This window comes from Camelus dromedarius, chromosome 3 (genome assembly GCF_036321535.1).
Source record: "Camelus dromedarius isolate mCamDro1 chromosome 3, mCamDro1.pat, whole genome shotgun sequence".
Taxonomy (NCBI): Eukaryota; Metazoa; Chordata; class Mammalia; order Artiodactyla; family Camelidae; genus Camelus; species Camelus dromedarius.
Genome location: NC_087438.1, coordinates 63,955,357 through 63,980,191, shown reverse-complemented (window position 1 = coordinate 63,980,191; position 24,835 = coordinate 63,955,357). Strand labels below are relative to the sequence as shown.

General features: G+C 33.3%; 1 protein-coding gene across 2 annotated transcripts in view; it reads right to left on the bottom strand.

The window, feature by feature from the left end:
* SLF1 (SMC5-SMC6 complex localization factor 1) overlaps positions 1–24,835 on the bottom strand; it is a 63,371-nt gene that overhangs the window by 38,375 nt on the left and 161 nt on the right. For both annotated transcript variants that reach the window (XM_031448304.2, XM_031448313.2), the window contains exons 2-9: positions 16,722–16,835; positions 16,477–16,552; positions 15,093–15,333; positions 10,452–10,614; positions 4,896–5,039; positions 2,648–2,794; positions 1,606–1,749; positions 622–744 (exon numbers count right to left, since the gene is read on the bottom strand). In XM_031448304.2, the coding sequence (XP_031304164.2) occupies positions 622–744; positions 1,606–1,749; positions 2,648–2,794; positions 4,896–5,039; positions 10,452–10,614; positions 15,093–15,333; positions 16,477–16,552; positions 16,722–16,835 (1,152 nt within the window). The remainder of the gene's footprint in view (positions 1–621; positions 745–1,605; positions 1,750–2,647; positions 2,795–4,895; positions 5,040–10,451; positions 10,615–15,092; positions 15,334–16,476; positions 16,553–16,721; positions 16,836–24,835) is intronic.

The following is a 24,835-nucleotide window of genomic DNA, read 5'->3' as shown; positions in this document are numbered from 1 at the left end:
ATAAAAAGACAGGGTGAGAGACTAAAAAACGTCTCCCTTGCAGTGAAGGCTGAGAGGAGGTGAACAGCGGTGCTGTGGGAAAGGCCGCAAACCCAGTCACCCTCAGGACACATGAGAACCCATAATCTGCCGGATTAGGGAACAGGAAAAAAAAATCCTTTAACCCTAAAGAGGGGCAGGAAGAGATCTTAATCACAGATCATTAGCGATCCCTTATTACTGGGGCAGGGCAAGAACACTGACAAAGCCCTTCTCCAAAATCCAGGGCTTCAAAGACTTCCTCAGACTTAGGCTGAAATCAGACAACAGAAACACGGATCCTCCAGACCCTCATCCTCCAATAGGAGGTTAGCAAGCATTCAGCAACAAGTTACAGCAGTTTATAAAACATAATTTATCCATGACATCACTGAGGTATAAGTAGCAGAGAATTCAGCAATTTACTAAACATCCAAATACACTAATTGCTATTCATAAAAAATTAATGGACTAAGATTATTTATTTTAAGATACATTAAACATAATAATGAGTCATTTTATTATTATTTTTATTATTATTATACATTGGTTACACTACAGAAGGATAGAAAACTACAAAATTTTTAGTATATCAAGTTCTACCTGAGCTCTATATATGTGTTTCCTTAAGGCATTTTTCACATCAACAATATCCACATCTGTCCGGATATCCTTGGTTTTTGATTCTTTGGCATGATCAGCAAAAACAGAAATCTTCATTTCTTTCTGCAGACACACAAAAGTAGTTTAGACAATGTACCAAAGAGTGTCAACACAAATGGTAAGTATCACAATATAATACAAGAACACATTCATGCAGTGTTAACCACGGCAAAGATCCTTTTAATTATATTATATAAAGATTACACATTAAGATAATTAAAAAGCAAATGTTTTAATTGGAAACTCTGACCTGATATTTACATGTGTACTTTCTTAAGTACTTTTCATTTTAACCTGTTCTGAATCTTTCTTGGAACCTCTATCTTACTTTTCTTTTTCTTTTTTCTTGTTGCCATGTTCACAACATGATTATTTACTTACCTTCTTTATTTTTCTGAAGACTCCTCTGTATGTATGTATATATATATATATATATATATATAAACATGCTATGGTTTATACTGTAAAATAAAGTTACACTCTAGAAAAACTAACTCAAGAAAGATCCTGTTTAAAAGACAAGCTACCTTATTAGTAATGATCTGTACTATATCACAGGTAAGCAAGAGAAAAAGTAAAATTCCAATTAGAATGTACTACTCAAATTACATATACATGTATTTTTCATTTTAAGAATTTTAGCCTCTTTTGTCAGTAACTTTCTTTTTTGTCAGGCAAAATATATTTGAATATCCAGATTATTAATTCAAATTGTGTACACATGTAAAAATACTTTCATTGTGAACCAAAGTTAATTATAACATTAATTATGAATATTACAGCAGATCAAGAAGATTCTTTACATAAGATGTGCAGGTTATATTTAACACAGCAAGCAATAACAAATCAGATTATGTATATAGATGACACTATGGAGGAGCCAGAAAAAATAAAAATCATTTAGCTTAGCTTACAAAGTTTTACCTGATCTCTATAAATGTGCTTTCTTAAGGTACTTTTGTCGTGTCTGATGTCCTTCCTGGTATCTCTTTCTTTCTCTTTTTTGCGTTTTTTCCTCAAAGTATAACTCCTATGATGAACATCTTCATCCTTTTTCTTAATTTCCTTCTACACATATTTAGACCACAATAAAAAAAAATCTCAATATGAAAGATGTATGCTACAAAATCCAAATAAATTCAAGTGTCTGACTTATAACACATTAAAAAAAAACATAACAGTTATATACAACAGGAAATCTCATCCACTGGAATGGGGATACATTAGTAAAAGATTTTGGAAAACAGCTGGTCATTACCTAGTACAGTTGAACATAGACAGTCCTAATGACCCAGAAATTCTCCTAGGGATGATATCCTAGGATACACCCAAGGAATATATCTGAAGCTAGAGGAACTCTTGAACATGTGCATCAAGAGTCATGTAAGAAAATGTTCACACTGTTCATGGAAAAAATGCTTGTAATTGCAAAAATCAACCAATCCATCAAAAGCAAACCAACAAAAAGAAACCCAAATACTTATCAATAGTACAATGGATAAAATATACAATTATGAAAAAATGAAATATTATATACTAGCAAAAAAGTCACAGAAGATGATAAATACCACAAACTACAAAAGTTCACTAATAGGCAAAACTAAACAATATATTGTTAAGGGATACATACATAGCTGGCAAAACTATAGTGAAAAACAAGAAAATAATTAAAACAAATTCCAAGATAGAGGTTAACTCTGGAGAAGAGGAAGAAAAGGGGATGCAGCTGGAAATGACACATAGCAAGGTCTTAAAAAACTAAGAATACTCTATTTCTTAACCTAGATGGTGAGTACATAGCACTTATTTTTGTATCCTTTCAAAAATTATACACAAATGCTTCATAAATGTTTATAATTTACATATAATACATATAAATAAGTAACAATTTCATAAAATGCTGTATTTAGTAAATTTAGAATAGTGTAAAATGTAAATAAATTATTTTTAATTTGGAAGGTCTTACCTGATTTCCACATGGGTGCCTTCCTAAGGCATGTCTCATTTTAACCAATTTCAAATCTTTACTAGAATCTCTGAATTTTTCTTTTCTGTGATGTTCAGTCAAAGTAGAACTAATACTAACATCTTCATCATAATTTTTCATTTCCTTCTGCATGTTAGTGAAAATACTTTGGTTAAACCATAGAGTAACCATAGCCTCAATACAACCAATGCAAGTCACAACAGAAAAACTGCACCAGGAAGGTAGATTTTATAAAATAGACACATGATATCAAATATAATATTGTTAACTTAATCTTCCTTGGAATGTCCGCTTTTTTGCTGTCATAAGATTAGTGAAAGCTAATTTGGTTATCTTCATTACTTTATTTTTCCAAATTTTGTGAAAATAATTTAGGCCATGCATTAAATAGAGTCTTGTCATTAGATGCATCAAAAGAAACATCTCAGAAAAATCTTTGTATAAGATATAGGTATAGTAATATCAAACAGAGTAAGAAGTATTACTAACCATATTGTTATTCATTAGACTAAGTAATTAATTTTAAAAAACTAGAAATTGTTACCTGAATTTTAGAAGTCAGGATGTTTACAGATTTTTTTAAACTTTTTTTTCAGTAGAGATACAACTGATGTACAATGTAAGTTACAGGTATAAAATACAGCAATTCACAATTTTCAAAGGTTATACTCAACTTATAGTTATTATAAACCACTGGCTACAGTCCCTGTGCTATACAATATATCCTTAAAGTTTATTTATTTTATGCAGAAGTTTGTACCTCCTAATCCCCTATCCCTTTACTGCTCTTCCCCGTCTCTATCCCCACAGTTAACCACTAGCTCCTCTTCATATCTGTGAGTCTGTTTCCTTTTTTGTTATATTGACTAGTTTATTTTTTAGACTCCACATATAAATATCAAACAGCACTTGCCTTTCTCTGTCTGACTTATTTCACTTAGCTTCCTTCCAATTCCAACCATATTGTTACAAATGCAAAACTTCATCCTTTTTAATGGCTGAGTAGTCTTCTATTGCATATTAAACACCATATATTCTTCATTCATTTGTTGATGGACACATAGGTTGCTTCCATTATCTTAGCAACTGTGAATAATGCTGCTAGGAACATTGGGGTGCATGAATCTTTCAAATCAGTGTTTTGGGGGTTTTTTGGAGATATACTCAGGAGTGGAATTGCTGGGTCACATGGTAGTTCTACTTTTAGTTTTTTGAGAAACTACCATAGTGTTTTCCACAGTAGCTACACCAATTTTACATTCTCACCAACAGTGTATGAGGGTTCCCTTTTCTCTACATCCTCGCCAACATTTGTTATTTGTGGTCTTTTTCATGACAGCTAGTATGACAGGTGTGAGGTGATAACTCATAGTGGTTTTAATTTGCATTTCTCTGATGATTAAGAATGTTAAGCATCTTTTATATGCTTGTTGACCAGGCATAAGGTTTTTATTTTTATGTCGTTATATGAGCTGTTTATATATTTTAGATATTAACACCGTATCAGTCATATCATTTGCTAATATTTCTCCCATTCAGAAGATTGCCTTTTTGTTTTGTCAATGGGTTTCTTTGCTGTGCAAAACCTTTTAAGTCTAATCAGGTTCCATCTGTTTATTTTTGCTTTTCTTTCTTTTGCTTTAGGACGTAGATTCAAAAAGAAAAATACTGCTAGAAATTATATCAAAGAGCATTATGCCAACCTGAGTTTTATGGTTTCAGGTCTTAATTTTGAGTTTACTTCTGTATATGGTGTGGAGAAATGTTCTAATCTCATTGTTTTACATGTAGCTGCCTGGTTTTCCTAGCACCACTCGAAGAAACTGTCTTTCCCCACTGATGTAGGTGGAGTGTAAAACTCCCCTACTATTATTATGTTACTGTCAATTTCTTCCTTTATGTCTGTTACTATTTGCTTTACGTATTTAGGTACTCCTTTTCTGCATGCATATATACTTACAATTGTTTTATCTTCTTCTTGGATTGATTCCTTGATCATTATATACTGCCTTCCTTTGTCTCTTGTAACAGTCTTTATTTCAATAAGAGTTTCAAAACAGAGACATTAGGCAATATCTTAATATGCTGAAATTATAGACTATACTACACAGAGCTGGGTTCAAATACCAGCTCTGTGATTCCAAAATCCATGTTATTTCCACCAAATATTGTCCCTCAAACAATTCTATAAGAAAAATCAGAAAAAACGTTAGTCTATAAAGTTTACCTGGGTTCTGCACATGGTCTCTTTTAAGGCACCTTTCATTTCAAGAAATCCTGTATCTTTCCTGAAATCTTTGTTTTTTTCTTGATTGCTATGGTTTTTCCAAGCAGAATTAGTCTGGGAATCTTCATCATTCTGAATTTCTTTCTGTATGTATGTAAAAATAGTTTAGGCAATCAATTAAGTATAATTTCAATATTATATACTTTATTTGTATCCAACTTTATACCTCCAAAATATTTTGGTAGTGAAACAGGTAAAATGCACTCTTTTAAATCAAAGGTTATTAAGCAGTAGTAAATTCTTCCTAGGAAAAAATCACTACAACAGAGGCCCTGAATAATAAATAATACTAATAATAATGTATTTCAAGAAAAGCTAATGCTTTGTTGGTCTAGTAACAATCAACCCTTTTTATGAATAATCATGAATAAAAATATTTTATCTAGTCCTTAACCAAATTATAGTTACAATCTAGATAAAAAAATTTCTGATTATACATCATTTCTCAGAGTATTTTCCAGCTTTTTACTAATAAGACTTCTCATTTGCAACTCCATCAAACAGAGAGGAACAGAGGCTAATAGCTGAATTCAAAGCTCTTATTTTACTTGAGTATAAATAAGCAATTATCTTCCTCTAACTCTATCTCAAACATTTATTTCTGTTGCCAAGAAATCCAAACTGAATTCATAAAGCACCTGTCAATAATAATTTTAAGAATAATTGGATATGTACTTATAATTCTAGAAGTTTAGTAAGTAAAGAATTGGGAGTAAAGATGAGGTCAAGATAGCTCCCTAAAATGTAGCTATGAAAGGGTATTGAGACAGTCACTATCTTTACATAAAGAGACTGGAGAATCACTGTTCTCCTAGGGAACGATTATGGTATAGCCAAAATGTGCTGAGGCCTATGGTGTGATCTTTAGTTCCCTTTCACTTGTACTGGGATTCCTATATAGATGTGAGGCTCATATCCTGCAACCAGAGAACAATTCCTGACAGTAGCTGATTAAATTTCTTCACTTAGTCAGAAAAGTGAAACTGAAAACTAAGAAAAATGAAGACTTTTCTTCTTTCCTATTACTGGCATCAAAGAAAGAATTACTCTGAATGTACAAACAACTTCTGTTAGGGACAACTTGAAGGGGGATAAACTGAGTTTCTGGGTTTCAATTTCACATGGATGAGAAAGAGGATAAATCCTCAGGCTTAGATCATTAGGAAATGTCTAAAATATAGGATGATTTAATCCCATATAGATTCCACTTAAAGGATATATATGCAAAAGAACATAACATTATCATTAGCAACTAGGCAAGATCATGCTATTTTCTAATCCTGAATATACTTACTTAAGCATCCATTTCAGATGCTATATGTTGATCTGTAAATTAGAATGTATGATTCAAGTATCCTATAGAAGCTAATTAAAAATCATAACCTGATAAATTATGACATTTATAAAACTTTAAAAATAATCTATGTTCTATAGAGCTAAACAAATGATCAACATAATTGTTTCCAAGCCATTAATACTTTCTCCAACTGGCTACTCTTACAAAAAATATAGGCATTACTTATCTGTATTCATTTCTTATTCCTCATTTTATAAGTATTTTAGTGCCAACTATGTAGGCACTAAATATGGCAGTGTTAGGTGTTTGTCTCCTAGATGATCTAGGAAAAGAGAGCCATGTTTAATCTCTTTTGTATAGTATAATGCTATGTTCCAAACAGATGACCAAAAGCCTACTTATTTAGTAAACTACTCTATTATCCAGGATAGGGCAACACAGTGTGGCAATGACAGTTTGCCCTGGCTTTTGATTCACATGTTTGACTTTGCTTTCTGTCTTAGAATAGGTATGAATATGCTTTAGTCTCCAGGTCTTACTCCTTGATTCAATCATTACATTTGCCATAAAACTTGAATGAATTCACGAGACTGGTGGAGAGCCAGAGAAGTCAAGCAAATAGAACAAGCATCTTTTGAGTGCTTTATGTGGTTCTTAACTAGTATTGATACTGATTTTTAAATGGTACCTCATAATCCAAGATTGACTACTAGTAGGACATGATAATCTTTACAGCATGAAGTATTTTTAACTATCCAGAAAGAAACCAGGTGAGTTTCTTTCTTTCTAGTTTCAAGGAAACTTAATACCCACAATGAGAAAAGCAAGGGGAGACTTGAGGAGAGAAGCCTTAAAATTCACTGAGTGCTTGGTCTTAAATATTTGGTCTGACATATGATAGTTGTAAGATCATGGGAAAATTATTTAACCCAATTATATCTCATTTCACTAACTGTAGAGTGGGGCTATATTACATACCACACAGGATCATGATGTTTAAAATAAGAGTTAAGTGTATAAAATGATTAGCATAGTGCCTGCCTGGCACATAGTAATATTGGCCTAGATTAATAGTAGCAATAATTCTCACAACAACCAAAGTAAGGTAAGTATTAGGTTCTACATAAAAAGGAAGAAATTCAGTCACAGAATAAATGACTTTCCTATGGTCAAAGAGCTAACAAGTTATAAATCTAGGTCAACAATTAGTTATCTGGCACAAAAAGGTTTTTTTTTGGTTATTCCTACTATACTTCCGTAAGAATTTTCTGTGGTTCATTTTAATTTCTTTCTAAAACAGGACTAAGTATCCTTTCTCGTGATACCTTTCTCGGTCCAAACAATTCAGACACATTAGTCATTTGTTCGTCTGGATTTCTATACCTTGCACATAATTTTAGAAATGCACAATACACACTGAACTATAATTAATAGTTTCCATCTTCTGTTTTTCCCAATAGTAAGCACTTTTAAGTCTGGCAGTTGGTCTTATTCATTTTCCACAGCACATTGCGTAGTGCTCAGTAAAGTCTTCAATAAATAACTGTAAATCTGAACTAAATAATTCCTAATTCTGTTACTAAGTGGCTTTCCCAAAAGTTAAGTAGGTTACACAAAACTTTTTCTTTTAAACAATTGCTTAATTGTTACTTTTAACTCAGTCATTTTATATGGCAACTCTTCTTCGAGGACACTTTAGAATGCATCTAATGAGGAATATATTATGTTCGATGCCCCAGTGGTAGTTAACTTCATTTTGGTGTCTTGCTTTTCTTCTATCTTCTCAGAGGGGTTCACAAAATGCCTCCCTTATTTGGAATGAATGGTTGTGAACACTCAGCTGCCTAACGCAGAACTAAGAAAACAATGTATTCTAAGAACAATTACAAGTTAGGGATTGTCTATCATTTTTGCTTTATACTTTTGCTGTCCTCCAGTATTTCAGCAGCTGAATGTGACCACTGTCAGACTACTGCAAAATAAGGTTATGGATAAAACATACTACATATTACACTTTATTCATTTCTTTCCATAGAAAAAGAAAAATTCAGATTTTTTTTTTCTAATTTAGTTAAGAAGGGTCTTCATTCTGTTGATAGTTAATACTACCTTTAAACTGTTGAGATAGTAGATCAGATATGATGCTTCTGGCTGCAAGTAATAGACTACCAATTCAAACTAATGTAAACAACATGGAAATTAGTAGCTCACAACTGGCAATGTGGTCCAGTGCTAAGATAGGTTTCAGAATTGATTAATCCAGAAACTTTAGTATCTCTACAAAAGCCTACATTCTGTCTCTACACTTTGTTGTTTATAGAATTGGTTTTTATTCTAAGGCTACTTCTCCTCATGGTCAAAGAATGGTGGCCAGTAGTAATTCAGGTTTTATCCTTCCATGTTCACATCTAACAGATGTCAGGCTGCCAGTGGCTCTCTTTTCGGAATGAGAAAGAAACTTCCCAGCTGCTCTTACATACCTCTCTTCATGTCCCATGAATCAGAATTGGTTCACATGCCCATTCCTAAACCAATCACTGTCAAGGACAATGAGATTATCCATAGTCCAAGCAGATCCATCCTCTGAACTAAGGTCAAATTTCCAATCCACATTGCTGTTACTCAGTAGGGAAAGGTAATTATAGAATGATATATTACATCTACTCTTGGAATAACTTCAAGGGTTGTTCATAATTTCTCTATTAATCTAACAAATACAAATAAGAACCCATGTGCCAGGCTTTATGCAAGATGATTCAGATAACTATGGAAAAGACAGACACCATCCTTGGTGACAGTGTTTTTGGTTTATATGGGGAAAAATACATTAACCAAGTAATCAGCCAATTAGTTAATTACAATTGTGATGAGTAGTATAAAGCAAAATAATGCTATCAGACACATCATTGGTGAACCTAACTATTTTAAATAAGGGGATCAGGGAGGCTTCCTTGAAGAGGCAACAAAATAACTGGAAACTGAATGATGAGCAGAAGGCAGGCAGGCACAGGGAGTGAAGAGTAGTGAAGAGGACATTTTTAGACAGAGAAGATAGTTTTTGAGAAGACACTGAGGTAGGAAGTAGCTAAGCCTGCTTAAAAAACTGGGAGAAGGCAGTTGTGTTATAGTATTGTGAGCCTAGAAAGAAGTAGAGCAGGTTACAGTTGCAATAGGTAGGAGTGACAGGAATCCTGCAGGAAATTAAAGCCATGTTAGAGGTTTAGGACTTCACCCTAAGGGCAATGAAAAGCCAACTGAGAGTTTTAAGTAAGATCAGAACTTTAAGAAAGAGCATTTTAGCTGTTTCTTTTGACTGAAGTTGAATGAACTAGAGAAAAAGGTAAGAGTTACTAGGAAATTAGCAAGAGTGAAAAAGTACAACAACAGGGAGAGTAAGGAGTCAATGTTAGGAGCACAGAAGAGGATGAAGTCAACATGATGTCAGTATAGGAGAGAAGCAGTTTGACTGAAGAGGCATCTGAGATAAAATCAACAGAACTTGATAACTGACAAGATGTGGGCAAGAAAGGAACGGAAGGTTTCAAGGGTAATTCCCAGGTCTCTAACATAAATTATTAGAGAAGAGGTTGTGTAGTATCTATTGAGATAGGAGACACTGAAGAAGGAGCCGGTTTTTGCTAGAAGATCAAGGTTCTGCTTTTAGACATACTACAAATTCTCTCCCACCTTGAGTGACCCTTCTTAAAAATTCTTTACTTACCTTCAGAGGAATTCTTCTAGGGTTATTTCCATTCATACAACTTATGGAGTGATATTTAACCAAGTGGGAAGAGGGAGGTAGAGGAAATAAAACAGGAAAATATTTCTAAATTCTTAGAAATAGTTCCCTCTTCTCCAATGGGAACATAACCCAAGAATTCTCATATGATACTACAGCCCACTGCTATTTTATTTATACTGATTTAAAATGCTTAAAATTATTTTGTAATAAACATCACTAAAGCACTGAAAACAAATGTAGAGAGTCAAAATAAGACAAGTGTTAAATTTAACAAGCAAGCTCCTTTCAGATTCATTAGAAATATTCTCAAATATTCAGCAGCTGACTTCAAAATATCATTTTAATTACTTCCAATATTTTCAAAACTCAGAATGCAATTTAATTTTAATATATATTTGACCATACCAATACTTTATAAAATAAACATTTTTAAATGTTTACTATTTATTTTACTTACCTCTAAAAGAAAATCCCCTAGATACTGAATTGGATAAAATGGAGCCTTAAAGTTATCTTTTTCTTGTTCAGCCTTGATCCTCGCATTACTGGCAATCACATGAGTTATTCCACTTGGTGAATTTTTGGGTAAAATAACATTTGCTTTTCCAGCCTCCAAAACTCTAAAAATGTAAACAGTATATAAAGTATTTTTTTAAGTACATTAAAAAAAGTATATTCAGTCTAATTATCCAAATCAATTACTTCCTAAGAGTAGAAGCATAAGTTTCTGAAGAGTTAACTCCTTTGGGCTATTTGAATGCCATGAAGAATAACTATAATAGTGATTTCTTAAATTATAAGATGCTCAGAACGGATGCTTAAGAAATGATTCCATTCTCTCTACTTACCCATTTCTTGATATGGGAGAAGTTTTTGAGCATCTTTCCTTATTTCCTAAGGAAAAGTCACCTTAATAAGTTAAAACAATGAAAGAAGTCTAAGGAAGTATTTACCTTAGAAGACAACACATCTCCATGGAAATCATTCTGGACCACTAAAAATGGAACAAAAAAGTTGCCAACCTTCCTCTAAAAAATTAGGTTTTGAAAAAGTTTAACTTGGATCTTCATTAAAAGATACATTTTACATTTAGACTCAGAAAACACATACACACACACACACCACCATCCCAAAAGTTTCATGACAGTTCGTTTCTGCTTAGGATTGGGAAAACCACAGGAGAACACTGCTACCACATGACATAAGAAAAAGTCAATTAAGAAAAAGCCAATTAATCCACAAAATTATAACTTTTCATGAACTGACATAACAAGCCAACTAAAACATTTAATTTCCAGAAGAGTGCTAAGCACCTTTGTGAAGTGATTGGATACCTAAACTATTTCACTTTGCCAGAGCACAGGAGAGAAGTGGCCACCATAAAAGCAGGTAAGAATCAGGTAAAATTTTAACCAATTTAAGGTCAAGAGCAGGTAGCATGACAGTAGTATAACTGGGAGTCCCTGGTATTAAAAAGCCCACCTTCACTTGCAAGCTCTTATGCCATTGGCCTCTATTAACTATATATGAAAAGGATTAGGGGCAGGTAACAGCAGGTAGCACCCATTGGTAAAAAAGGTGGGCCAGTGGGGACTCGCTGCCAACAAGAGATCAATGTAAAACCAGGCCCAACTCTCCTGGATCCTTCTCTCATATGAAGCAAAAGCCTTGAGTCATTTGGGTAAGGTAAGATAGTTTTCTACCTTCAGAACCAGGAAAAGATGCACTCCTTCTGTTGGAAGGTTGGAAGTAAAACGTATCTGCCTTTGGGAAAGAGATAGGAAAATCCCCTGCTGTGCAGCCCAAAAAAGATTGGAAAAGGGGCAGAAGCAAAAGCTATTTGCCTCTAGAGAAGGGGCAGGCCACTCTCAGGCCTAGGTTGTTGCACTAGGACAAAGCTGAGGCCTAATGCTGGAGGAGAAGCTGGAAATTCTCTCTTTCCGAGGACCCTACCCACAACCATGGGAAATCGAGACAGAAATAATAAATTACAACTCCAGAGACCAAAAATATGAAGAATGCTACTGAAGCCTATCTAGCAGGACTGAAAACATACCCATCTTTACCCCTTCAGTCTAGAAATAGGTAAGAAGCAAGAGGGGAAGAATATGAAAAGTCATTCTGTGACCAAGTAGTACAAGGAATACTGAAAGCTAAGAGTGAAGCAAGAACGCTGGTTAGAACCCTCCAGCACCCCACACTAAGCACAAGAAACTGTAGACCATTGCTGTAATAAAATGAAATGCTTCATTGAAGATGACAACAGCATTAACAAAACCCAAAGCCAGTTCAACAGATGACAAGATTAACTCAACCACCCAAACTAACTGCCTTACAGGCAGGCCCATTTTAAATAAATATTATTTACCTCAGCCTCTACTGTTCTCCTAAATGGCATGTCCATGCATGCAATAAAAAAAAAAAAAAAAAAAAAAAAACCAAAAAAAATGAGAAAAAAACAAGCCATTGTCAAGAGATAAAGGAATAAATAGCACAGAGAGATGATCTGTATGCTGAAATTATCAAAGTCACTTTAAAATAACTATGAATGACATGTTAAGTGATATAATAAAGTAGGTGGACAACTTGCACAAAGATATGGGGAATTCAGCAGATTACAATGGAACGGGCAAAAGTAAAAGATACAAGATACTATATCAAAGAAGAATTTCTTTGATAGGCTTATCAATATACTACACAGAAATGAGGAAGGAATCAGTGAACTTGATTATAGGTCACAGTAAATATTGAACTGAAACACATACATACAGAAGTCGGAAAAAAGAACAGAACAGAGGAAGTAAAAACTGTGAAACAGAATCAAATGGTCTAAAATATGGGTAATGGAGCTCCATAAGTACACAATAGAGAAATATTTAAAAGATAATGGCCAAGAATTTCCCATAATTAGTAAAAGACAAACTTACATCTCCAAAGAGCTAAGAGAATCTCAAGCAAATAACATAAGTATAAATAATACACAATAAATAAATAAAACACACAATGCACACACACGTATCTGCACATATAATCAAATCACTAAAAACCAAAGGTCAGGTTCCTTTTTAAATTTTAATTTCCAACTGTTCGTCACTAGCATACAAAACCATAATTTTCATAAAGTCACTTAGCATCCTGTGATTTTGCTAAAATCATTAATTAGTTCTAATAGCTTTTTTTTTTTGGTAAATTATTTAGTATATGACCATGTCTTTTGGAAATAAAATTCTCAACAAAACACCTGCAAATAGAATTGGCAATTATTAAAAATGGATAATACATTATGATGAAGTAGAGTTTCTTTCAAGAATACAAGTTTGGTTTAACATTAAAGAATTGATCAAAATAATTTAGCCTATTAACAGAATAAAGGAGAAAAGTCAGTTATCTCAATAGAGATAAAAACTTTCAGAAAAACTGATGTATAATAGCACCCAAAACATGAATTAGCTAGGATTAAAGTTAACAAAGTTTGTGCAAGATTTATACAACAAGAACTATAATACATTAGTGACAGAAATTAAAGACGACCTGGAGAGAAACAGTCTACTGATAGGACGACTCAATATTGTTAATATCTCAATTCTCTCCAATTTGACCTATCGATTCAATATAATTTCAATAAAAATTCCAGCTTTTTTAAAAAAATAGAAACTGACAACCTGATTCTAAAATGCATATGGAAATAAAAAGGATCCAGAATCACAGAACAATTTTGAAAAAGATAAAGTTGGAGAACTCACACTACCTGACTTCAAGACTCACTATAACACTATAGTAACCAAAACAGTGTGTTGTTGGTATAAGGTAGATACAGATATCAATGAAACAGAATAAGTCCAGAAATAGATCAAACAAATATGGTCAACTGATTTTTGTACTAGGGTACTTTGGCACTAGGGTGCCAAAGTAATTGCAGAGCAATTGGAACTCTCATACATTGCTAGTGTGAATGTAAAATGGTACAACTACTTGGGAACCAGTTGGGCATCTTTCTCATAATGTTAAACACACAACTGCCATCTGAACAAGCAATTTCGTTCCTGGATATTTAGTCAAAAGAAATGAAAACATGTCTAAGTGAAGACCTGTACTCAAATGTTCACAGCCACTATACTCATATTAGCAAAAACCAATCCAAACTAAAAACACCATATATGTCCATCAGTGGGTTATTAAAATATATTGTGAAATATACAGAGTGGAATGCCACTCAGCAACAACAAAAAAAGGAACTGCTGATATATATAACAACATGGATGAATTTCAAAAATAATGAGGTAGGCAAATGAAACTAGATCAAAGGAGTATATATAGTATGATCCCATCGATATGAACCTCTAAAAGAAGGCAAATCTAATGCACAGTAACAAAAAGAAATCAGTAGTTGTCTGATTTGGTGGTGCAGAATTAAATGTACAAGAACACAGGGAATATTTTAGGATGATGTAAATGTTACAGATCTTGATTGTACCATGGGTAACACAGGTACATTAAGTCTGTCCAAACTCATATCAAAATGTACATTTAAAATCTGTGCATTTTATGGTCTATAAATTACACTTCAGTAAAGGTAACAAAAAGCCCTTGGACTCTCATCCCCAACCAAAACAACAACAACAAAAAAAAAACATGACATGGCAGTCTTAGAATACTGTGTACCCAAAGAAGTCTTTTTCAAATATGGTGTAAAAGATAAAAAGATATTATGATGAAAGCAGTATGAACCATAAAGACTGCATTACATAAACCTAGAAAAAAAGCCTTTGTACAATGTAATACTTCACTTGCAAAAATCTTTAAGTGCTTCACCGATAAAAACAAAAATCTTCCAATTATTTCTTTAAATTTTGCTTCATTTGGCTAAGAGATAACATGGAAAGTAACAGAGAGACCATGTGAATAAAGCAGTAATATAAAATAGGTTTTGTTCCATTAGACACACAGTTAAATGTGCAGAATGGCTTAAATAGATCAAAGAGTAAATTATCACAGCTCATTTGGAATAAATTAATAATTGCAAAGAAACACAAAAAAGTTATGCAAGCAAACCAAAACTGTTTTCACATTCTTTGTTTTAGCTTTTATGCGATCTCACCTTACAAGAGAATCACTTCGTTTATCAGCTCTAACAAGGAGGACAACCTTCCATCTATGGAAGGCTCCTGGAGCACCAGTTCGTTTTAGTTCTTCACGCCATCTTCTAGGTGCTGACTGCATTTGAGGTGAATAATGAGAGTCTTTTTCAATTTTATATCCCCATTCATAAGTTGTTTCATCAAGCCATCTGCCACTTCTGGCACTATGAATTATGTAGTCCTTAGTTAGTACCCACTTTCCTAGAAAGCAAATGAACTGTCATTCACAAAAGAATTTTGAATCTGATAAATGGTAAACAATAAAGACCAAATATAAAATTTGGCCTTTTTCAACATGAGACTTTTGAGATACATTGCCAATGTTATCTTTGAACTATGTTTTCCTAAATTTTTTGATAGTGAAAGGCCTACATCACTGAACATTGTATGTAATCTTTCCCATGAGAAATAATTATAATTCTAAATGTTACTGAGTAAAATATAAACCAAAGTTTTAGTAAAATAAAAATATGGTATTACTTAAGACTACTATTATTATTCACTATTTTGGGTGAGATTTATAGTCTTCCAATGCTAAAAACTTTTTCAATAATGTTTACAGAATCATACTTTGTGAAACAAATTTATTGAGTTAGAGAATTTTCCAGGATATTTAATAAGTAGTTTCTTTATCTGGGTATCTATAATCTTTTTAAACAGCAGAAAGAATGTATGTTTTCATTTGTGGAGGTAATAATGAACCCAGATGTTTTTCTGTTAAGTTACTCCAAAAAATGGTAAATTCACCTGAGTTAAATACTTTTTTTTTTTGGCAGTAAGTGGACTAATGATATGCCAAATCAATCACAGCAGAGAAAAAAACTCCAAAAGGAACATCAATGGTGACAATGGGAAAGGAGACTAAGCCCTAATTTAGGTTTATGAAAATTAAAATCTTAGAAAAATAAAATAGAATGATCTTTGCTTCAGAGAACGGTTAGGAAGGGAAGCAGCAGCAGGAGAACAAAACCAGTAAGTCTTTCTAATAACAGATAGAAGAAAAGAAACTTGACTAAGAGTAGCTGCGGCTTCAACAAAAGCATTTTAAAAGGCATTTTTGTGTCAAAACTTTTTGTTAAAGTATTTTTTCTTACATAAATCACATTAACTCTTTGGCAAAGCAAATATTTCTGCCTCTTTCACAATTTTTCAAGTGTTACAAAATTTTCCACAGAAAAGTAATGCAAAAAGTATTATGCCAAACAAATAATTCAAAAAAAATAAGGAGAAAAACATATCAATATCTGATATAATAAACATACTATCTTTCCAGAGATTAAGGTACTTTTTCTTCTCCATGAAGATTTTTTCTAAAGGGTGAGGAGAAGGTAGTAGGTAAGTTACCTGCTGCACAAGCTGCTAAAAATTTCTCACTCTTACACAGGCGTTCAGCTATAAGATGTGTACAGTTTTTGTATTTCTGTAAGGAAAAATCCACATAAAAGTGTTATTCAGGGAAGATTTCCTCTTTAATACATTCTTCCTATTCTTACAATATCAAGGGGGCATTTTACCATTCTTAGGCCAGTATTTTAACTAGTTATTTTTCAACTATTTCTTGAACATTTTGATTACGTTAGTGTACTCACCTCACTCTTAATAAAAGTGCAATCTAGTTTTAAAAGCAATTTGCCTAGAGCTTCTTTTTCTTCCATCTTAAATCCTGTCATCTGTATGATATGCTTTGGGGCACCATCTTCCATCTAATATGCAAACACATAAAGAAGACAACATATGTTAAAGATATTATTCACAGGGTTGACATTTTTATTTTTCTTAACTATGAGTGCTAAAAATAAAGACAAAGTATTAAACATATAAGACTTAATTGTGAATACCAATGTTCAATTGCTTATGTGCAATAGAAATTAGTTTTAAGTTACCTTCTCAAAATGTGGCTGTAAACAAAAGTGAGATTTGTTTTCCCGTTTGAACACTGAAAGTATGCATTTGTAGACTAGTTGCCACTAAAAGACACTAATGAATATAAATTCTTCAGAAAAGAACAGATACTTCTAAAATATTAGCACAATACTAGCTTCATATTAAAAGTATTGTTTTTGCTAAGAGCTTCAGAAACAAGGACACTTGTGGACAATGAAACTTAATTAGATCTCAAAACAATTTTTCAACTGTGGACAGATATTGAAGAATACATGTAAGACAACAATAAAGTTGATAAACTCATGGTACTATAGCACTTAACACCAATCAGTTTAGTATAGTAGGTACGTATAATGAACCTGGATCCTATTCCCAATCCACATTTAACTATGCTATATATATGTTAACTTAATTACCTACAAAGTAGAATGAAAAATTACACGGTTTACAAATTTATTTCGATACGGACATTACTCTATATCAAAATGCAGTTCACAAAGCATTTCATATTTGAGGTGGCGCATTTATTGAGCAAGAGAAGGAAAATTCACAGCATTTCTAATTAGAATACAGTTTTTTTTTGTTTGCTTACATGAGGTTAGAACTTTAGAACTAGATCATCTCAGAGAAAATCTAATTTCTCATTACAGATGAGGAAAGCAGGAACTAAAGAAATCAGGGTAATTTTACAAATTCTCTGTTTTGTCTGGATTAGTGTTCAATTAATGCCACAGGCAGAATAACAACAGTTGGCTTCTCTCAAAACAATTAAAAGTAAACTTCGAAAATTATCACAAAAATTATTACCAGGACTGGTAATAGACAACTGATGAAGTAAAAAATGTTCTTTACAGAAATTCTATTTTAAAAAACAATATATACATATATTTATGTTAAATACATATGAACTATACACATATATGCCGTATACATCAACAATTATTTAAAGGTTGAGATTTGTTTTAGAGTAAAACTTGAAAGTAAGTCTCAGTGTAAACAATTTAAAGCATGATTTAGGATTAAGAGTGAACCTTCATTTACTTTGCTTAGAGTTTCTACAAGGAGAAACCTCAGCTAGGGTAACAGCACTCCTGGTTTTTCTCTTTACCCTTCATCACTCTGTGCCTTAGCAGAACTGAATATGCTTTATCATATATATCTGCATATTTACAGAGACAGTTCATATTAATGCTTTCTGACATGGCCTAAGGAGCTGCTGGTAGTACTGTATTGCCTGGGTAGGTAAATCAATTCAGAGGATATGTAATAAGTATGTAATAAATATGTAACACACTGGAGTTGCCCATCATATCCATCCCCTTTAAACCACTTTTTATTTAGTAAAAAAGCTGATCTGACCTCAACCTATCTTTCATATTTCTCTATTGGCTCCAGAGGAGGGAAAGGGATAAATTGTATTAACCCCCCAAAAATCCTAAAATTGAAGATACAGAACACTAAAAAAAAGTGTCTTCAAGGGTAAGGATCTTTGACGAAACAATTTTTATAAGTTTGGTCAGTACAAAATTGTAAAGTATATATAGTAGGGCTTGGTGACTTATGAAATAATCATACATATAAAATACTATCATCAGTAATTAAAATGTAAGTAGTTTCTCCCATAAGGAACTCTACTGTATTAATCATCCAAACTTTGAAACCACTTACATGGGTGAAATAACACAGCTCTTGAGTGATAATACTCATTAATACAGACTAGTAATATATAAAAACTTTACAAAATATACTGTTGCTAAATAGTGATTTAGCCTTCTGATGTAGAACACATATTAACACACATACAACACAGCCACATATGGATTATAAAGCATATGACCATAACTAGGGAGGAACACTGCTTTCATTAATTCTAGGGAATGATTTAAATAAATTCTTTAAGCAAATTTCCTTTAGAAAATAACAAGTTCTTTAAGAAATACTAGTGAAATTCAACATATCTGTGAACATCACCTTGGTATTCTAATGAAAAAGGCAATCTAATTGTTTTTATAGTTCTTGAAAGTCATTTTTATCAAAGGAATATACATGTTTTAACCATATATGTTTTACCTACTACTTGTATTTTATTCATGTATTTAAGAGTTCCAAAAGCTATCTACTAGGATATGTTGCCAAAGAAGGGAAGTTTGAATAGCCTTAAAAACCTAAAATTTTGCCCATCTGGCTATTTTAAAATATCGACATACAGTGATTACCGTTCAGTAATAGGAAAATACAGAAAACAACAACAAAATCACCTTAATGCTACCACCCAAAAAGTTTTATTTAAAGATTGTCTTTCAACTTTATTTTTCTGCTCCCTGAGAACTCAATGTTATGCAGAACTATAAGGGGAAAAAATCTATTATACTGTTTTTATTTTAGATCAAGTCAGTAACAGCTATTTTATAATTTGCATGTTTATTATTAACAAGGTGACATTTTAACATGTTTTGGGTTGATACATAAATTACTGAATGGTTTGGACTTAAGTAGAATTGTGTATAATGCACAGTTTTCATCTTAAATCATATTCTCTTTATAGTGGAATAAATATAGCCACTTTGTATATTTATCAGCATTTTTTGTCAAAGCAAGAGTCAACAGTAAAATGAAAACAGGACCAACTATACTTAATGGTAGAAATCAGTAAAGCCTTTTTAAAGCAATGTCTTTCCTTTGAAAAATAATTAAAATGAAGCTGAAATTAAACAAGTGAAGAGGAAAGGCAAGTAAGAAACACAGGTAAAAAGCTGGCTGTCTTGATTCAAACAGGATGCAAATATGAATGTTAAAAAACAAATTAGAACAGGGCATTTACAAGTTTATCAGAAAAACTGGGCTATTAACTAAACTTTCACAAAACTATGAATCCCAGTGATGGCACACAATCATAAGCAGTTTTTTCTAAAGAACAAATTCCATTAAGCTAATCTAATAGAGTCCTATAATCAAATGATTTACTTAAAGTAACAGAATTTACAATACATTTAGCAATGCTTTTTAATACCACATCATATGACAAACTAATAGCTTAGATCACAGATCCAATAATAGTTACATGGGAAAATTACCTATATATACAGAAATAGACAGACATATAAAGATAGATTTATTTAATTTATAAAATTAGTGGTTTAATGGCTCTTCTTATGACCCTGCAGTATTAAGAAAACAATAAAGAATAGACAAATTTGCCAGTGAACCCAAAGAGAGTACTATACACAATTGGTGTAACACCTATCAATCACCCAGACAGTTCAAAGTCCTTAAAAAACACAGTCAAGTTTTGTGCAGGTAATTGGTTCTGGGTATGGAGATTCAAGAGGTAACTGCTAGAAGTCATCCAGCACAAGAAATAAAGTAAATAAACTGCAATATATTGTACCAGTGGTATTTCTGGGAAATTAGAGATTCTTCTAGAATTTACAAGGGGTGCTCCTTAAAGCATTCACACAGAAGATACTATCCTAACACAATAGGAAAAGAAAACAAAAAAGAGAGCATTTATTTTTTACTTAAATGTTTTATCTTTACTGTCAAAAAGTTTTAAAATATGTGAGATTCTTAGTTACAAGAAAATGCTCTGTAGTAATTCAAATAAATTCTTAGTAATTAAAAAAAAAATCCAGTTACTTACCTTGAACTGTATAATACACACAACTAAGGAGATAATGATTGTGAACAGAGCTGGCATTTACGCAGAACAAGCAACTGTCTGTGGTGTGGACTTTCCCAAAATATCTCCCACATGGGCCTATCCCTGATGCCTGAAATTCCTCTGTAGTTGGTGCCAGTAAGAAATGCAAATAAACCTATAGCCCTCGACTTCATAATTAAGGACATTTTATTACGCAGTAGTAGACTTTTAGGTCTATGAGTTCTTTACAACATGATACACAGCTAGAACACCTTTGAAGAATAGCTAGAATATGTTGAAATGAGAACTCAGAGAAACAGACAGGAATATAGACATGAATACAAAGGTCTGGTTTGGGAAGGAGGATCAAAGAGCAGGGTATAACAGTTGGGTGAAAGAAAAGTGCAGCAAAAAAGAGGGGCAGGGATCTAGGGTAGAAAATAAGGATAAAGCTTTCCTATTCTGTATTACAATTTCTTTTACAACCAGACACAGGGTATTACAGAACTTTGAGAATATAATGCTATTTTATAAACTGTATACTATTAGCTATGATAAAGGATTAAAAAGTTTAATTTATATATTTGCATTTAAGAACTTAAAATTTCCCCAAAGTAACTTTTACTGATTTGTCTTCATTTTAATTAACACATGACGATAGAAAATTTGAAAAATACCACAAAATATATAGAAAGATTAAAATCACCTCAATTCCTTCACCTGGTAATACCACTGTTAGTATTTTGGAGGAGGAGTTTGACTTGAAGGTTGTATGTATGTGGGGGGAAAAAACCCCCAAATTTAGATAATACAGTTCTGTATATTAATGTTTATGTAAAATTATATCATGGTCATTTTTCCCATGCTATTGAATATTTCACGGTTTTGAGGCCAACAGGTTGAAAAGCCAGTGGTTTCTTAGTATTTGTTATTCTAGTGAACGACTTTGATTTTAAACCTACTTCTATTTTTATTTTAAACCTACTTCTATTTTTTATTTCCTACTAAGGGAAATCACCATTAAAACTTCCCTCCTTGAAAGGACATACCAAGCCTTGAATCCAATCAATACTGTTGGTTTGAATTTAAGAGCCTGAAAGATTTTCATGGTATCTCTTATCCAAAGTATTTAACTGGGAAAGTAAATTAAAACTGAAAAAGGTCAGTTAAAGTGCTAGACTTTTGTTTTAAACCAATACCACAAAAGGAATACATAAATCACAGTACTAATACTGTATGAGTAAAATCCTCTTTGGCTCTAAATGCTGTAACATCAAGTGGAGTTTAGGAATTCTGTATTCTCATGAGTTAGCAGCCAAATTAGGCCTTTGCCTTAATTTAATTCAGCTGCACTCTGCGGAAAAAAAAAATTTTTTTTTAAATATGTAGTATCTGTTTCCTGTCCCATCCTTCAAAGACTGTGGATGTGTACGTATGTGTTTATGTGCATATATACATATATACACACACACACACACGTAAATTAACTATTTGACTAAGGTCTCCAATAGTGAGACTTAAGGGATGTTCTTACTTCAATGACATTATTGGGGAAAGAAGCAGTCATAATCAGTCTCTTTGATGACTGAGCAGTAGAGGAAGTGGAGAAGCAGAAGCAAAATGGCTGTGGTGAGGGAGAAACGAGAGGCTAAGAGGACTTATGGAGATGTCCAATCTATCTGGTACTGTATAAGGCAGACTGGACTAGAGATGCTAGTGTTAGAGATAAAGGGGCCTGAAGGAAGTAAGATAAATATGAGGGGTGATATTCTGGCAAAAAAACAGGATGGACAGAAGACACTGGGGCGGATAAAAGTCAAACCTGCTTTAGTATCCTAAGAACTTTTCATTACTTAATAGAGTATAAGGTCTAAGGTTGACAAAGCAAGATTTTGTGTTCTATACACTTCATATATGTTCATTTCCTTCTTGAAAATGTAAACGCTATTCATCGTTCTTATACAGATGAGGATATGGGGGAATCTGATAAATTAAGAAACTAGCTCAAAGGTATACAGCTAGTAAACGGTGAAACCAAGATTCAAAGATCTGTCTGGTTTTGCAAGAACTATATGCTTTTTCTACAATACAATTTGACTTTAATTTCAGGATTTAGCTGAAAATTTTTAACCACAGAATTTTACAAAGCAATCTGTTTTCAGCTAATGAAAAAGAAAAATAGATCGCATGCAAAGGAACCTACTATGAGGGTGGGGAGACATTTATATAGCAGTATCACTAAAAATTTTTAAATATAATTACAAATTAATTTCAGAAAAATAACAGGAATGTCTGAAATTTCAAGTATTTCTACGAACAGTCTAAAGAGTACCCTTTTTCCTTAGAAAAAAGAGAAAGTTTATTATGTTCCTCTCAAAGTGGGTTTGGTATTAATGACTCATTAGACTAATTCATATGGGCTTCTCTTCAAAAATAACAAGTGTTTTTTCAAAATAATTTTGGTATCAAGAATGTAAGAACTAAGTGAATTTAAACGTTTCAAGGATATTTTACTTTTAAGCAGTAAGATGTCTCTAGATGGTGAGAAACAGTACATAGTACATATTACAGCACATTATTTCCTACCAGCATATTTAAGGAGTCAATTACAAGAGTAATTAATATACTCTATTTTAGTTATGTTTTTGAAAAAGAGGGTTCTTCACTTTCTTTAGGTTTTTATTTTTCAAAGCCTATATGGAATTACTGATTTTATTTTTTAAATGTCTTGTTTAAACAGTGAAAAGATCCTTGGAGTAATTCATCAGGGAAATACTGTCTAGTTAGTAAAATTATACTATTGGTTTCCTTAAAAACAGTTCTTGGACATAAGTGGAAACTATGGATACCTATTATGAAATCTTAAGAATTCTGAATTTTGTTTATGAAAAGTAACCACATTCGACTACCTTTTCAAAGACCTTCACATGATTTACACTTTCTGCTTGAGGGAAACCAAAAAATATTATATCATATAACTGAACTTCACTTACGTCACTAAGGAAAAGGAAAATCTGTATTTAGAAATCAGATCTAATAGGAGCATGTTTGATTATTGAAGGCCAATTGTCTTCACAATAAAAATTTATACCTTCAAGTATTTAAACATCCTAGTTCATTTAAATTAAGAATACTGAGTTAACTTAGACATAACCAAATTAACTCCTTTATAAAAATCCATCTCCAATTATCAAACTTACGTATTAAAAAACTGTAATACAGGTTAGTCAAACTTGCCTAAAACGGAAACATCTTGCACATCAATAGGTACTTCTAGGAAATGAGGCATAACATAAATTCAAAAGTTCACAAGGCGCAGTCTGTGACATGTACACTGTGAATTCAGTTTAAATTTTCATTCATGTTTCAACAGAAAATTTTTTTTTCTTTCTTGGTATAGGATATTCATTTGTCAAAAAGAGCCTGGCTGTTCCAAATTCAAGCTCCATCTAATCTCTGGGTCAAATCCTTATATGGACTACACGAAGCAGATCAACTTTTTGTCAATATTTAATCAAAGGCTTTGGGAGTGGAAGAAATCTCAGGATAACCACTTAGTCTTGTTCCCTGCCTTCAAACAGCTGAGTTATTATAATCCCCAGGAACAGAGACCACCCCCTCTCCTGTTAGGGAAATGTGTGTTTGTGTTTCAAGGCCTACAGTAGCCGCAGAGATATGTTCATTACCATTTGGATATGTTTAAAATTCTACTACGGAGAAAAGAATGACAGCAGTTTCCTCGTCACAGGAAGGTGGGCCTGGGGGATCCCAGCCACCTGCACTGACGCTAAGTTATGGAAAGCAGCCAAGAATCTGGGATTCAGGGAGAGGCGTCCCAGTCGGTTCTATGGAAACGTGAGACGCGGGTGGCCTAGCGCCTTCCTGGCAGGAGACCGAGCTGGAGCTGCGCAAACAGGAGGCGGGGGAAGCGACTCAGCCCTGCACTGCAGAGGCGCTGGGCGGCCATCCCCGCGGCGGCACGGGCGGAGTGGGGCGGGGTCTGGGGCCGCAGCCCACCGGCGCCCGCGCCGAGCGCGGCGGGTCGGGCGAGTGCGAACCAACGGCGGCTGCGGAAAGCGCCAGAGGTAAGCGCCGCCGGCCGCTCACCCTGGCCCCTTCCCAGCCTCACAGCCGAGAGCCGCAGAAACTTCGGGGGCACGGAGGAGACATTCCCACAGA